We start from the raw sequence: 15,755 nt of genomic DNA on the forward strand, positions 1-15,755 counted from the left end.
ATTTGTTGAGAAAACACGATGATAGGTTTGATATTTGAGGTGGCTGTATCTCAGTAAATATGGCTGTATAGGCGTTAATATTTAAAATTAGCAAAGAAAGACTTTACAGAAAGAAAGGTAGATTGCTGTGGTAAACACAATGGTACCATTTTCAAAACGATTCTATGGCTGGTTTTGATTTTGAGTTTTGTGAAAAATGACGATTTCGCCAGGGCTCGGATTCTTTGCAGGCGGTGGGCTGTATGTACCCCATCTTTGGGGTACATACTGGTCAAGTTTTTATTACTTGATTTAATCATTGTCTATCTTCTATATCTATAAAATACGGATGACTGTCTGTGTAAGTTAAAGGTATGTAAGTACCATTGAGGTACGTAAGTACATAAGTACCAAACACATACCCATAAAGGTACCATACTCAATCCCATATAAGTGTCATACATATGCCCATATAAGAACAATACATATGCCCATTGAGGTACCATACAAAAGCTCTTATAAGTAACATACATATGCCCAAAAAGGTACCATACTTATGCCCTTATAAGAACAATACATATGTTCTTATAAGTATCATACATATACCCTTATAACTACCATACATATGCCCTTATAAGTACCATAAATGCCCATACAAGTACCATTCATATGCCAATATAGGTACCATACAAATGCCTTTATAAGTAGCATACATATGCCCATATACGCACCATGCATAGTAGTCTCTAAATACATGAGGAATAATACACGCACGTGCTAGCGTGCCTGTAACGCGTGCTAGCGTTCGTGTAACGCGTGCTAGCGTGCGTGTAACGCGTGCTAGCGTGCCTGTAACGCGTGCTAGCGTGCCTGTAACGCGTGCTAGCGTGCCTGTAACGCGTGCTAACGTGCGTGTAACGCGTGCTAGCGTGCCTGTAACGCGTGCTAGCGTGCCTGTAACGCGTGCTAGCGTGCCTGTAACGCGTGCTAGCGTGCCTGTAACGCGTGCTAGCGTGCCTGTAACGCGTGCTAGCGTGCCTGTAACGCGTGCTAGCGTGCGTGTAACGCGTGCTAGCGTGCGTGTAACGCGTGCTAGCGTGCGTGTAATGCGTGCTAGCGTGCCTGTAACGCGTGGGAGCGTGCCTGTAACGCGTGGTAGCGTGCCTGTAACGCGTGCTAGCGTGCCTGTAACGCGTGCTAGCCACTAGCACGCATAGCGTTTCGGGCAGGTCCTTTCCCCCCTGGAATACGACCCGCAAAATCGTTTAACAACCAGGTACGCATTTACTGCTGGGTGAACAGAGGCGTACAGTTAAGGATTGGCGATTAATCAATCCACCCGGGCCTGGATACGATCCCAGGCCAAATCGCACGCGAAGCGCCGAGCTAGTGTTTTACCATTGCGCCACTGATTGTAACCTTTCCACTGCTCCCCACTGGATAGGGAGTAGTGGGCAGGATAAACACATAAATTAAGATATAAGTTCACCCACATAAGTTGCTTAGTTGACCAGACCACACACTAGAAGGAGAAGGGACGGCGACGTTTCGGTCCGAACTGGACCATTCACAATCGACTTGAAAATGGTCCAGGACCGACCGAAACGTCGTCGTCCCTTCTCCTTCTAGTGTGTGGTCTGGTCAACATACTTTAGCCACGTTATTGTGACTCATCGCCTGCATAAGTTGCTTAGCTTAGGACCTGACAGCTGAGTGGACAGTGCTTCGGATTCGTAGTCCTAAGGTTCCGGGTTCGATCCCCGGTGGTAGCGGAAACAAATGGGCAAAGTTTCTTTAACCCTGATGCCCTGTTACCTAGCAGTAAATAGATACCCGGGAGTTATAAGAGTCGCATCCTGGGAAGGGTCAGTAATTCGACCTGGTGTGTGTGTGGGGGGAAGGAGACCTTGATATAAGCCTACGTACACAGGCTGCCTGTCCCTAGAGAAAACAAAATGATTGCGAATTATCTATCGAAAGCTGAGCGTCATCATAGGATTGAGCTCATTGTGATTTTTTTTTTTTTGAGATATATACAAGAGTTGTTACATTCTTGTACAGCCACTAGTACGCGTAGCGTTTCGGGCAAGTCCCTGGAATACGATCCCCGCCGCGAAGAATCGTTTTTTCATCCAAGTACACATTTTACTGTTGCGTTAAACAGAGGCTACAGTTAAGGATTTGCGCCCAGTAAATCCTCCCCGGCCAGGATACGAACCCATGACAAAGCGCTCGCAAAACGCCAGGCGAGTGTCTTACCACTACACCACGGAGACTGTTAAATATCATCATTAACACGTTTCAATACTTCCCAACTCGACTGGTGTTGCAAAGGTTGCCAGGTATATCAACACAAGTTGTACAAATAATCTTGGTGGCTTCTTGAGACGGTTTCAGAAGAAGGCGCTCAGGCGGCGTGACTCTACAGCATTTTAGACGGGATTCTTAGACGGGGTTCGAGGACACGAGGCAGGAGATGGGGGAGGGGGAGGTCCAGCTTATCGGTGTATATATGTACTGAGAGTATATTTTATTTTAGTCCTCGACGATAGAGTAGAACACACACAGAACACCGTATGCGACACATCATACACAGTACATGTAAAATACACCGTGCATAGTACACCAGACATACAACACCATAGACGAAACATCATACACAGTACACCATGCACAATTCACCATACACAGTTTATTATACACAGTACAGTTGGTGAGTACAGTTCATCATACATAATACAACATACACACAACACCATATACCTACTTCACAGTACACCATATCAACTCACTATGCACCGGATACGAAATAATTCAATAATTTTTTTTTAAACTCTGTATTTACAAATTATGTGAGAAAATATACAAAAAGAACGTATCAAGATTATTTTGAGATCACAGAAGCTTTACCGCAGACATCTGCAGGTTAAAATCCTAATGCTCTCACTACACAGAGTGATCAGAGCAGGAATGTTATCAAAATACAAATAACATTGAATGATGGATGTGTGAGAGAGAATAGGGGAGAGAAATACAGGGACTGAGAGAGGGAGAGAGAGAGAGAGAGAGAGAGTTACTATCACGACAAGCGTGACTAAATGATTACAGAACCAGCATCTTCAGAATACAAAGACTCACTCATGACCTCGGAGAATTCCTTAGCTTGTCTAGGAGTGTCTTGGATCACTCCTAGGAGTCTTCTCCCCATCAGTAAACACGTAAATTCATATACAAAAAGAAACTCTTGTATAAAAATCCTAGGATTCACAATCTTAACATTCCATCAAATAAATAGAGGTTCTCACATCTTCAGACGGGAAAAAGTGTGTAAAACAGCTGTATAACATAAGAATATAACTGGAGCTAATTTGCATATCAAATTATTAACATAACTAACATCTTAAAGACTATATGAAATACTCCATAGATGCTAAGTCTGTGAAAAAGTGGGCATTTCGCCTGGAGTGTGGATTCACCTTAAGATTTTAAGCTCGATCTTGTATTTACATTGAAATCTCACGTGAAAGACGATAGTAAAATGTGTTTTTGCATGGCCACGTATCTGCCACGTGTTTTGGTTTCTGTGTGTGGCGAAGTCCTGCTGTAATTATTGCTCCTGTACCCATTCCTGGGGGGACAGGCGGAGGATACAGCACTGTCAATCACTAGTCATGGTTGAGAATACAACAGGTTCATTCCCTGTAAGTAATGCCATATTATCTTGGCTGTGGAATGTTAAATATTAACATGTAAATACACTTACAAAGATGCTCTGAGACGTATATCTTACAGTCAGCCAGTGGTGCTAAGGAAAGTGTTCCAGCGTCAGCCAGTGGTGCTAGGGAAAGTGTTCCAGCGTCAGCCAGTGGTGCTAGGGAAAGTGTTCCAGCGACAGCCAGTGGTGCTAAGGAAAGTGTTCCAGCGTCAGCCAGTGGTGCTAAGGAAAGTGTTCCAGCGCCAGCCAGTGGTGCTAAGGAAAGTGTTCCATCGTCAACCAGTGGTGCTAAGGAAAGTGTTCCAGCGTCAGCCAGAGGTGCTAAGGAAAGTGTTCCAGCGTCAGCCAGTGGTGCTAAGGAAAGTGTTCCAGCGCCAGCCAGTGGTGCTAAGGAAAGTGTTCCAGCGTCAGCCAGTGGTGCTAAGGAAACTGTTCCAAGAAACATCGTGGGATTCGAAGCCAGGGTCGCTGGGCTATGGCCTCCCACATTCTGTATCAGAAAGTGTCAAGGACAACTCTTGTCTTAGTATTTATGTACTTGACGTATTTTTTCGTCGGTAATCATAAAATCAGTATTATGGCAGTTGAAGTGTGTTGACCTATAGTGACTGACTTGATTCATCACTGTCTGTCTTCTGAAGCTCTACCGTCCACGTGGAACCATGACGGGGTTGAATCATCGCTGAAGACAGGTGGTTCCTGGAGAACGCCTGTCACACACACTCACTTACACTAAAAGCTTTCGAATCTCTCGTAAGGAAAAAAACTAATAATTTCACTCCCTTAACGCCTTAATTCTTCAGATTTTTGACTTCCATGAATTATTGTATAATTTGTCTCCAGACCAAAAAATATATATATATTGTCGCTATGCAGTCAGGTTCTATCATGAGTGATCTAAGTTCCATCTATATCAGAATGTTAGCAATTTTGATTCAATTCTTAAAACGTCAATATTTTAGTCCATTACATTAAGGGACATTTCTGGTAATTAATACTTCAGAAGCTCGTATCTTGAACCTGAATCAACTGTCAATATCTACCACTCGTACTAACAACTCGTACTAACGTACTTTATGCAGTCTCCGTGGTGTAGTGGTAAGACACTCGCCTGGCGTTCCGCGAGCGCTATGTCATGGGTTCGTATCCTGGCCGGGGAGGATTTACTGGGCGCAATTCCTTAACTGTAGCCTCTGTTTAACGCAACAGTAAAATGTGTACTTGGATGAAAAAACGATTCTTCGCGGCAGGGGATCGTATTCCAGGGACCATAGGATTAAGGACTTGCCCGAAACGCTACGCGTACTAGTGGCTGTACAAGAATGTAACAACTCTTGTATATATCTCAAAAAAAACAAAAAAAAAACAATTCTGACATTTCTTCAGGTGATCCAAACTAAATGTTTCACATATCTTCCTCAGGTTATCTTGAGATGATTTCTCAAGAAATCATCTCAAGATTAAGGCAAGATTAAGGATAAAGGCTTCGCAGTTACTGAAGCTCGGTGCAGGGTAGTGAATAGCCCCATCAGCCACGTGCCTCAAATACGAGCACGACCTGGGTGGAGGTCAGGTCACTGGGTGACCTGACCCAGTGATCTGTTAACTGGTCTCTATTCACCTAACAGTCTGTGGCATTACATTGGCAAGCTCTTGGACGCAGGTTCATTAGCCTTCGCCATATGTTTGCATCCCGCCCTTCTGCAGTTAATTCCATGAATCTTGCTCGAAAAAAAAGCTGTAGGGGGGTTTGGGCAAAATTTGACCCCATCGCCGATTTCACTAATATGCATATTTTCGGTATAAAAATTCGTAAGTTCAAACTCCAAAGATGTGCAGTAAACCAGAATTCTGCTAAAAAATAAAGCTCATGAGTCAGATTTCCGATATTTCCGATATTTTGAAAATTGCAGGGGGGGGGGCAAAATATGACCCATCCTTGTTTTCAGTAATTGGCATATTTTCGGTATAAAACGTCGTAATTTGAAACTGCAAATAGGTGCAGAGAGCCGGAATTCGGCTCAAAAATACCACCCAGGAGTCAAATTTCCGACAATTTAGATATTTTGAAAACTGCAGGGAGAGTTTGGGCAAAACCATCGCCGTTTTCACTAATTTTCGGTATATCAAGTCGTAATTTGCAACTCCAAATATGTTCAGTGAGCCAGAATTCGGCTCAAAAATAACGCTCATGAGTCACAAACGCTCACACAACACGACACATTTTTGTTCGTATATAGTCATTCAATACTGCTCAAACACGGTAGGACCAAAACAAACATGTACACTGTATATATATTGCTAATCCTCAAATAGCAGTAAAGCCGTTGTCATTTCAATATTTTTTCATCTAACACTAGACAACCGAGTGAGGAAATGTAGTTAGGTAACGTGCGTGTGTGTGTGTGTGTGTGTGTGTGTGTGTGTGTGTGTGTGTGTGTGTGTGTGTGTGTGTGTGTGTGTGTGTGTGTGTGTGTGTACTCACCTAGTTGTGCTTGCGGGGGTTGAGCTCTGGCTCTTTGGTCCCGCCTGTCAACCGTCAATCAACAGGTGTACAGATTCCTGAGCCTACTGGGCTCTATATCATACATACCAGGGTGTGTGTATATCACACACACACCCAGTGTGTGTGTGTGTGTGTGTGTGTGTGTGTGTGTGTGTGTGTGTGTGTGTGTGTGTGTGTGTGTGTGTGTGTGTGTGTGTGTGTGCGTAAGGTCCCTGACCCAAATAGTTCCATGTGTGTCAAAACATTGATCTCAACCAATGTTTACGTTCTGCTGACTAAAAATTGGGTTAAAAAAAGGGGTGATGTAAATTAAACGATTTACTATGAATATAAAAATAAAATTTGAGAAGCTTTCCATTAAACGATAATTTTCTGGTGGATTTCTTCATGGACATTCACAAGGCATGTTCAAAAGAACTCCCTTAGCAGTGACACCACGTCCTTAGCAGTGACACCACGTCCTTAGCAGTGACACCACGTCCTTAGCAGTGACACCACGTCCTTAGCAGTGACACCACGTCCTTAGCAGTGACACCACGTCCTTAGCAGTGACACCACGTCCTTAGCAGTGACACCACGTCCCTGACAGTGACACCACGTCCCTGACAGTGACACCACGTCCGTGGCAGTGACACCACGTCCCTGACAGTGACACCACGTCCGTGGCAGTGACACCACGTCCCTGACAGTGACACCACGTCCGTGGCAGTGACACCACGTCCCTGACAGTGACACCACGTCCCTGACAGTGACACCACGTCCGTGGCAGTGACACCACGTCCCTGACAGTGACACCACGTCCGTGGCAGTGACACCACGTCCCTGACAGTGACACCACGTCCCTGACAGTGACACCACGTCCCTGACAGTAACACCACGTCCCTGACAGTGACACCACGTCCCTGACAGTGACACCACGTCCCTGGCAGTGACACCACGTCCCTGGCAGTGACACCACGTCCCTGGCAGTGACACTACGTCCCTGGCAGTGACACCACGTCCCTGACAGTGACACCACGTCCCTGACAGTGACACCACGTCCCTGGCAGTGACACCACGTCCCTGACAGTGACACCACGTCCCTGGCAGTGACACCACGTCCCTGGCAGTGACACCACGTCCCTGACAGCGACACCACGTCCCTGACAGTGACACCACGTCCTTAGCAGTGACACCACGTCCCTGACAGTGAGACCACGTCCCTGGCAGCGACACCACGTCCCTGGCAGTGACACCACGTCCCTGGCAGTGACACCACGTCCCTGACAGTGACACCACGTCCCTGACAGTGACACCACGTCCCTGGCAGTGACACCACGTCCCTGACAGTGACACCACGTCCCTGGCAGTGAGACCACGTCCCTGGCAGTGACACCACGTCCCTGGCAGTGACACCGCGTCCCTGGCAGTGAGACCACGTCCCTGACAGTGACACCACGTCCCTGACAATGACACTACCTCCCTGACAGTGACACCACGTCCCTGGCAGTAACACCACGTCCCTGACAGTGACACCACGTCTCTGACAGTGACACCACGTCCCTGACAGTGACACCACGTCCCTGACAGTGACACCACGTCCTTAGCAGTGACACCACGTCCCTGACAGTGACACCACGTCTCTGACAGTGACACCACGTCCCTGACAGTGACACCACGTCCCTGGCAGTGACACCACGTCCCTGACAGTGACACCAGGTCCTTAGCAGTGACACCACGTCCCTGACAGTGACACCATGTCCATGACAGTGACACCAGGTCCTTAGCAGTGACACCACGTCCCTGACAGTGACACCACGTCCTTAGCAGTGACACCACGTCCCTGACAGTGACACCACGTCTCTGACAGTGACACCACGTCCCTGACAGTGACACCACGTCCCTGGCAGTGACACCACGTCCCTGACAGTGACACCAGGTCCTTAGCAGTGACACCACGTCCCTGACAGTGACACCATGTCCATGACAGTGACACCAGGTCCTTAGCAGTGACACCACGTCCCTGACAGTGACACCACGTCCTTGACAGTGACACCACATCCTCGCCAGTGACACCACATCCTCGCCAGTAACACCACGTCCCTGACAGTGACACCACGTCCTTGACAGTGACACCACGTCCCTGACAGTGACACCACGTCCCTAACAGTGACACCACGTCCTTGACAGTGACACCACGTCCCTGACAGTGACAACACGTCCCTGACAGTGACACCACGTCCCTAACAGTGACCCCACGTCCCTGACAGTGACACCACGTCCCTTACAGTGACCCCTCAGTGATGCTCTCCCTACGGCATCACACATCTTGAAGGTGTTGCAGGTATTCAATAAGCTGCACATGTTTTTTTGGTGATATTTAAAAGAACTTATCAATATTGTCCATATTTTTTTTTATTAACAAAATAATTCTTCTTTTTAACAATGTTAAATAAGGTTCTTGTTCGGCCAAACGACACCTGGTCTTACCGATATCGTGATTGCAAGGATATCTACACCACTTGCAATCGATCTGTTATGCAATACCATTTATAACTACTCTGGATAACATGCATCAATTTGTTCTACTGGTATGATAACGGGATTGGTGGTGGTGTCACAGAATGATAACGGGGGTTGATGATGTCACAGTATGATAACGGGGTTGATAATAGGGTCATAGTATGATAACGGGGTTGATAATAGGGTCATAGTATGATAACGGGGTTGATAATAGGGTCATAGTATGATAACGGGGTTGATAATAGGGTCATAGTATGATAACGGTTGATGACAAGGGGTCACAGTATGATAACGGTTGATGACAGGGGTCAGAGTATGATAACGGTTGATGACAGGGGTCAGAGTATGATGACGGTTGATGACAGGGTCAGAGCATGATAACGATTGATGCCAGGGGGTCAGAGTATGATAACGGTTGATGCCAGGGGGTCAGAGTATGGTAACAGTTGATGATAAGAGTCAGAGTATGATAACAGTTGATGACAGGTGGTCAGAGTATGATAACGGTTGATGACAGGAGTCAGAGTATGATAACGGCTGATGCCAGGGGGTCACAGTATGATAACGGTTGATGACAGGGGTCAGAGTATGATAACGGTTGATGACAGGGGGTCAGAGTATGATAACGGTTGATGACAGGGGTCAGAGTATGATAACGGTTGATGACAGAGGTCACAGTATGATAACGATCAAGACTAGGGGTGAGCACGTACCTACCTAGTTGTACTCACCTTGACATGCAAAGGCTTACTATTGAACATGTTGAACAGCTTGCCAAAATTAACCAGACTCATGTTAATTGTTCAAAGCGTACGTTCATGTTGACTAAAGTCAAGCACAAACCACCGTTCGTGTTCACTTGAGTACTCAGGTTCTTTTAGGAAAAGAGAAAACTTTATGCTTTTGAACTTTAAGTGTATAAAAAATGAATAACTTAGTAATTATATGAATGAAGAGACATAAATGAGATGTTATCCGTTTCGTAAGCACGAAGATATCAAATCTTCTGCAGTATCACTCACTTTCATACATACATACACATACATATATAAATATATACATAAATGCATATACATAAATAAACATGGCTATGTTGACGCCATTGTAAATAAAAAAAGTCATTTTAATATTTTACAATGTAACTATGGATCCAGTTGAATATTTTACAAGTATTCACAAGGACATTTTATCGTCTACTTACTCTCTCTCTCTCTCTCTCTCTCTCTCTCTCTCTGTCTCTGTCTGTCTGTCTGTCTGTCTGTCTGTCTGTCTGTCTGTCTGTCTGTCTGTCTGTCTGTCTCTCTCTCTCTCTCTCTCTCTCTCTCTCTCTGGAATGTACTATTAAAATGCAAAGTTTAAACATTCAAGTTCGCCAGCATTTCCAAAACTCAAAGAATATTTGTTTAACTTGTTGATTAGGGAGGTGTGGAATTCTCTCAAACTTGAACAGAATCTGAATCGTTGAGAATAAGGGACGTTATCATGCTATGATCGACAATAACGGGGCGATAATACCCGCCAAACACACACCGAAACTACGACGTTGGTACAACGTTCGAGCAAGTTTTAACACCTAACCAGTTATAACAACCAATATAGCAAGTTGTAACAACGTTCTAATACGTCATAAACACGTTAAGCCAAAATGTAACAACTTTATTACAAGTTGTAACAAGCGGAAAATAGAGACAGTTTCGGTTTGTGTTTCCAGGGTACTGTTTACACGCGTGGATTTCATTCACCATTTAATGCTCTGTTAATGAGTTGTTAGACTGAAATTACCTTCGTAGTGAGCACACGCGAAGAGCTGAACATCAGTGTGTGTTGAGTGGATGGCCTTTACTTGGAGCCCCCTGAATTGTACATGTGGATTGTGTACACCTCCACAGAGCCCTGGAGTTGCACATGTGAACGGGTCATGTGTACATCTTTATGGAGCCCCCTGAATTGTACATGTGGATTGTGTACACCTCCACAGAGCCCTGGAGTTGCACATGTGAACGGGTCATGTGTACATCTTTATGGAGCCCCTGAATTGCACATGTGATTCCCTATAACTTACAGTTCTAGGGAATCACATGGGTTTTTAGAACGATTATTAACGAATTTCTTAAATATTTGACAGTTGCAATGAAATGCTGTTATTCTTGGAAAGCTGAAATATAGAATTTGATGCATAATGTAGTAACAATGGAATTGATAGACTGCAATTTCTTCCAAGATGTGTTATGTGACGAACTTATGACTTGTGCGAGTTCCAACGATAATAGTGATTTATCTTTAAAGATCTTTCTTGGGTAACCAAGAGAGAAAACATCTTGATACTGAGCTGAGCTGGAGCCCATGAGTATAGGTATTGGTTACATATTAGGAAAGTCCCAACCAATATGTACAGAGAGCTTGAGTAGTAACTATATACAGTATATCTGTGTTATATTATGAGGCAGTATTCTTGCCTTCCCTCAGAAGGTTTGAAGAAAATGGTCGTATGCAAAGTGATCTCCTCACGCCACACATTTGCAACACTTGATAAACAAATCCGTTTCTTTTCACCGGAAATTTTGTGTTTTAAAGTAAGGCCATATGTTGGCAACACTGACGAGGCACAGACATGTGCGCTATATACATATTATTGTGTGTGTATGTGTGTGTGTGTGTGTGTGTGTGTGTGTGTGTGTGTGTGTGTGTGTGTGTGTGTGTGTGTGTGTGTGTGTGTGTGTGTACAGAATACACAGACACAGAATACTTAAGTGAATGAGTATACACCATATCGTTATACCTTACGTTTGAGTTGGAGGCAAACGAGCCAGTTCCCCGATGAGAACAGGCAGAGTGCCAGTGTCCCTCGACTAGCATGGCACCAGTGCCAATACTAGGGTGCCCAGGAAGGCCTCGCTTGAGCAGAACTGTAAGCAGAAAGACCCCCCTAGAGTGGTCATCCTGCACTCTGCCGTGTTGACACCATTCAAATATCTAGTGAGAGGTCTTTCACTCACAAATCAGAGCCACGCTGATCAAAACTCTCGCCTTGAGTATAGCTTTGATATCATGCCTTGGTATCAGTCCTATCAGGCCTCGATATCAGTCTTATCGTGCGTTTAGACGACCTTATGGCACCTTGATAGCAGATGATATCAACATTATAGCCATAAGGATAAGGTCGTAGGAGCCAATTGCATCTGAATGACCTTAATTGCTGCCACCTGCTGCTGCCCGGCGAACCTCTGGGCTAATCACTTGTCCTTTAGCTGACCTCGTGATTGGCCTCCTTAGCCCTCAACCACCTCTGAGATGAGGCAGCTGGTGGTAGTCCAGATGACCTCGCTTATCTTGTTCCTGAGGGCGGCCAGGTCACCACGGGTCTGGAAGTTGGGGTCGCACGTCCCCTCTCGCTGCTCCTCCATGCACTTCAGAAAGTCCTGTGAGAGGGGTTGGAAGCATTCTGTTTAGCTTAGTCACTGGACTCTCTCTCTCTCTCTCTCTCTCTCTCTCTCTCTCTCTCTCTCTCTCTCTCTCTCTCTCTCTCTCTCTCTCTCTCTCTCCCATGCACCATTTGTCATTTATAAATATACTTTGATACAATTAAATATAAGTTAAAGTTAGGATAACAAAGAATGTTGTTAACAGGAATAACATATTATCAACCAATAATGTTGGTATCTGTGTGTGTGTGTGTGTGTGTGTGTGTGTGTGTGTGTGTGTGTGTGTGTGTGTGTGTGTGTGTGTGTGTGTGTGTGTGTGTGTGAAAGTATGAATTTGGTGAAATAGATATATTTAGGTGAGGGGGAAATTGTTAAAAGGCATTTAAAATGACTGTGTATAGAGGAATGAAGGCGTGTATGGAGGTGTAAGGGCGCGGTACTCACCTCTCGGAAGCGACACTTGACGACAGGTTTGAGGCTCTTCGGGTTACGTGAAGGAAGGCCCACTTTCCGGCAACACAGCTCCAGGTGGTGGTACTGGCAGGCGTCGCTGCCACTCACTGGGGGGGAGGGGGAAGGGGGGTTATGGCACTCAGGAAGCAGGTGACACACTCAGGTAACAGATGACACACTCAGGTAACAGGTGACACTCTGGTACAGGTGACATATGATACAAAATTATGACAGGAGCAGGACAGCTGCTACGGGCTGCTTCCTGGGGATGTGTGGTAATGAGAGAAATATATGTAGTAGACATAAGAGGAAAAATAAGTTGGTTAAACAGGCCGGGTCCAAGAGCTAATAGCTAGATTCTGCAGATACAAATATTAAATAATCTATACACACAGGCATAGACAAACTTTCCGATCATCTGTAACCTTTACTTGTGTCTTAAAAAGTAGGAAACTCGCCCTGGACGCAAGAGCGAGGCTCAAAGTTAAAGGAGTTAGGCCTTTCCTACTGGCTCAGTTCCTTCCTTTCTTCTATGTCTTTTTCCTCCAATTCTCTCTCTCCCTCTCTATCTCATTCTCTTCCTCCCAAGCATCCCAGCCTCCATTGTGGGGTAGCCCTGGAGACGCTAAGTCTCTGAGTGATTGTGAGTTACGAAGTTTTTATTTCAAAATCTGATTTTATCTCTGCGTGAGTGATGCTTTAAGGTCTGAATATTTGGTGGGAATTAACAGAGAGTTGGTTGTATGTGTGAGTGTTTGTGAGGGTGTTTATGTGCATGTATTCTTGTATCTAGTCTTATATGCTAGGGATCAGTTGAGGCATTTGGGACCCTGGTCAAGGCTGTCGGCCGCCTGGTGCAATGACTTGCCGCCTCCTATGCTTTGGTATGTGTATTTAAACCCTGGGTATTAAGTGAGCTTACACAACCCTGCCCCTCCAGCTCACACCCATGACACCTGAGGCAGCTGGTTCATCCCAGTCCCTGCACCTCACACCACCATCATCATCATCAGCAGCAGCTTCAGCAGCAGCAGCAGCAGCAGCAGCAGCAGCAGCAGCGTAGGGTGACGGGTGTGAGGTCAGTATACAGGCAGCGTCACCTGCACAAGTGGTGACCAAGCACTTGGACGAGTCACGAGCCACGATCTCACTTCACGCAGGATCAGCGTTCGAACCCCTGATCGTCTAAATGCTTTAGCCAGTGTAACCGTTCATTCTATCCTCCCTTATCCTATCCTTATCCTCGTATCCCTTCCAAGTGACACGCTAGTGTAGCTCTAATGATATTTACCTTACCAATGCAAGTAAGATAGCTGGGACTGAACAAGCACGACTCAACTTACTTTCAGTAATATTCTTGATGAAGCTGAACATGTCGTCTTCAGGGACGGTGTCGTTGGAGCCAGAGTCGTCGAGGAAGGCTCGCGAGGCCTCGGCCTGACACGCCTTCTTCTCCTTTCCCCTCAGGGTCTTGCATCTCTTGAATGCCGAGCGACACTGCTTCTTCTTGCGGCCCTTCAGGCGACGACAGCCCTTCGACCCCTTATTCTTTCCCCTCTTCTGTTTGTTCGGCTTTTTATTCTTCTTGGGTTTCTTGGGTTTCTTCCTGTCGCCGCCTCTCTTCTGTCCCTCGTTCCTGTTCCTTTTTAACCTATTTAAGGAGGTGAGGTTCCTTAAGAGAGATGGGTCAAGATGGATCCCCGCAGAGTCCAGGATTTCCTGGAAGCGTGGAAAATGTCCCATGTCACCCTCGTGGGCGTGACGTATATCGCCGTCGTGGGCGTGACGTACATCGCCCCCGTGGGCGTGACGTACATCGCCCCCGTGGGCGTGACGCTCGTCGTTCAGACCCAGTCTCTCCAGTCTCGTCTCCTGGAGACCTGACTCTGGGAGATAACTAGGAGACAGCCCCCTGCCGACATCGTGGTTGCCTCCTTCCAGGCCTTCGTCTGCGAGCCAGACACCTTCGTCGGCGCCGTGGTGGTGCCGGTGGGTGTGACGTCGTCGGCTCTGATGCCCCGCCGAGGACGACGCCCGCTGGTGTCGTGGAAGGGTCGTGCTGATAGTGTCGTCGTCGCCTGCCAGAGGGATGCTGCGCCGGTCCCTCTCCTCGTCTTTCCTGTAACATCACAACACTGTGAGCCACGTGTAATGTTAAGACGTGTTGTGTTATCAGGATAAACATGAAGGTGCTTCAGGGTCAGGTGTGTGAACACCTGAAGCACCTGAAGCTGCCGCCACTCACCTGAAGCAACTGCTTCGCTCTATGGCACCTTGTTTAATAACCTGCCACCAGCCACACAGCTCAGATGAGTAAGGCAGCTCACCCAACTCATGGAAGGTCATGATGAGCATAGCATGTATAATTAACTAATTCTAGGACACCTCCTCCACTACCGAACACTTCACATATGGAGTCATCTACCCCCCTCCAAGTTTGGAGTCCCCCCTCCACGTATGAAGTCATCCTCCACTACCTCCTCCTCCACGTATGGAGTCAGCCTCCACTATCTCCCCAACTAAAACATTCCAACTGCTCACTCTAACAAAAATTTTACTTTTTTAGGTCTGGCTCATCTGAGCCTCCAGTTTCTATTTGAATTCCCCTTGTTTTGTTCCCTTTATTGTGTCCCCTCGTTCGGTACCTTCCCTGTTATCTCCTCGCTCTGATCTATTCCCTGTCTCCCCTCGTTCTCTTCCCCCTTTGTGTTTCCTCGTTTGATTCTCTCAAATGTGTCTCTTATTATTCTGTTCCTTCTCATGCGTGTTTCAGTTATGTTGATGTTTTTGAATATTTTGTATGTTGAGATCATCTCTCCTCAGCTTGTGTCCTGTTCTACCGTTGTGAGGTTCAGGTCACTCGGGTTCACAAAGTGACTTTATTTATTCAATCTAGACTTAAGATCATATTGCCAAAATCTATAATTATTATGTTTATTCGTGTATAAATTGATTTATATAATTAAAAGAAAATTCTGTATAATAGTTGGCATATTAAATTTTACCTTATTGATATAGTTGCAACTTTTCGGCTGCCGAGTTTTCGCGAATTCCACTGAAATCCGCTGTGTCTGGAGGCTTCTGATTGGCTGAAGGGCTGTGACGTCACCACCGACGAGAGCGCCACTGCCAGCAGTGTCAACTTGAGGTAGCTCGCCATCTCTGGGGGAAATAAAAA

The 15,755-nt window shown here is 46.0% G+C and overlaps 2 protein-coding genes across 3 annotated transcripts in view; one reads left to right on the forward strand and one right to left on the reverse strand.

The window, feature by feature from the left end:
* Positions 1 to 3,077: 3,077 nt before the first annotated feature.
* On the forward strand, positions 3,078 to 4,221 carry LOC138373329 (uncharacterized). The gene is made up of 2 exons (XM_069339521.1): positions 3,078 to 3,197; positions 3,772 to 4,221. The coding sequence occupies exons 1-2, from the start codon at positions 3,078 to 3,080 to the stop codon at positions 4,219 to 4,221; spliced, it is 570 nt and encodes a 189-aa protein (XP_069195622.1).
* Positions 4,222 to 6,085: 1,864 nt separating this feature from the next.
* LOC123748905 (uncharacterized) overlaps positions 6,086 to 15,755 on the reverse strand; it is a 113,112-nt gene continuing 103,442 nt past the window's right edge. For both annotated transcript variants that reach the window (XM_069339794.1, XM_069339793.1), the window contains exons 2-5: positions 15,583 to 15,739; positions 13,921 to 14,696; positions 12,569 to 12,684; positions 6,086 to 12,121 (exon numbers count right to left, since the gene is read on the reverse strand). In XM_069339794.1, coding sequence (XP_069195895.1) covers positions 11,972 to 12,121; positions 12,569 to 12,684; positions 13,921 to 14,696; positions 15,583 to 15,737 — 1,197 coding nt within the window. In that variant the 5' untranslated portion in view covers positions 15,738 to 15,739 and the 3' untranslated portion in view covers positions 6,086 to 11,971. The remainder of the gene's footprint in view (positions 12,122 to 12,568; positions 12,685 to 13,920; positions 14,697 to 15,582; positions 15,740 to 15,755) is intronic.

The sequence above is a fragment of the Procambarus clarkii genome, chromosome 42 (assembly GCF_040958095.1).
Source record: "Procambarus clarkii isolate CNS0578487 chromosome 42, FALCON_Pclarkii_2.0, whole genome shotgun sequence".
In the NCBI taxonomy this organism is placed as follows: Eukaryota; Metazoa; Arthropoda; class Malacostraca; order Decapoda; family Cambaridae; genus Procambarus; species Procambarus clarkii.

Excerpts from the sequence above, each read along its gene's own strand:
- LOC138373329 (XM_069339521.1), top strand. The coding sequence starts at position 3,078 with ATGATTACAGAACCAGCATCTTCAGAATACAAAGACTCACTCATGACC. Across the intron at positions 3,198-3,771 it reads TTCTCCCCATCAGTAAACAC|TCAGCCAGTGGTGCTAAGGA; the intron begins GTAAATTCATAT and ends TATATCTTACAG.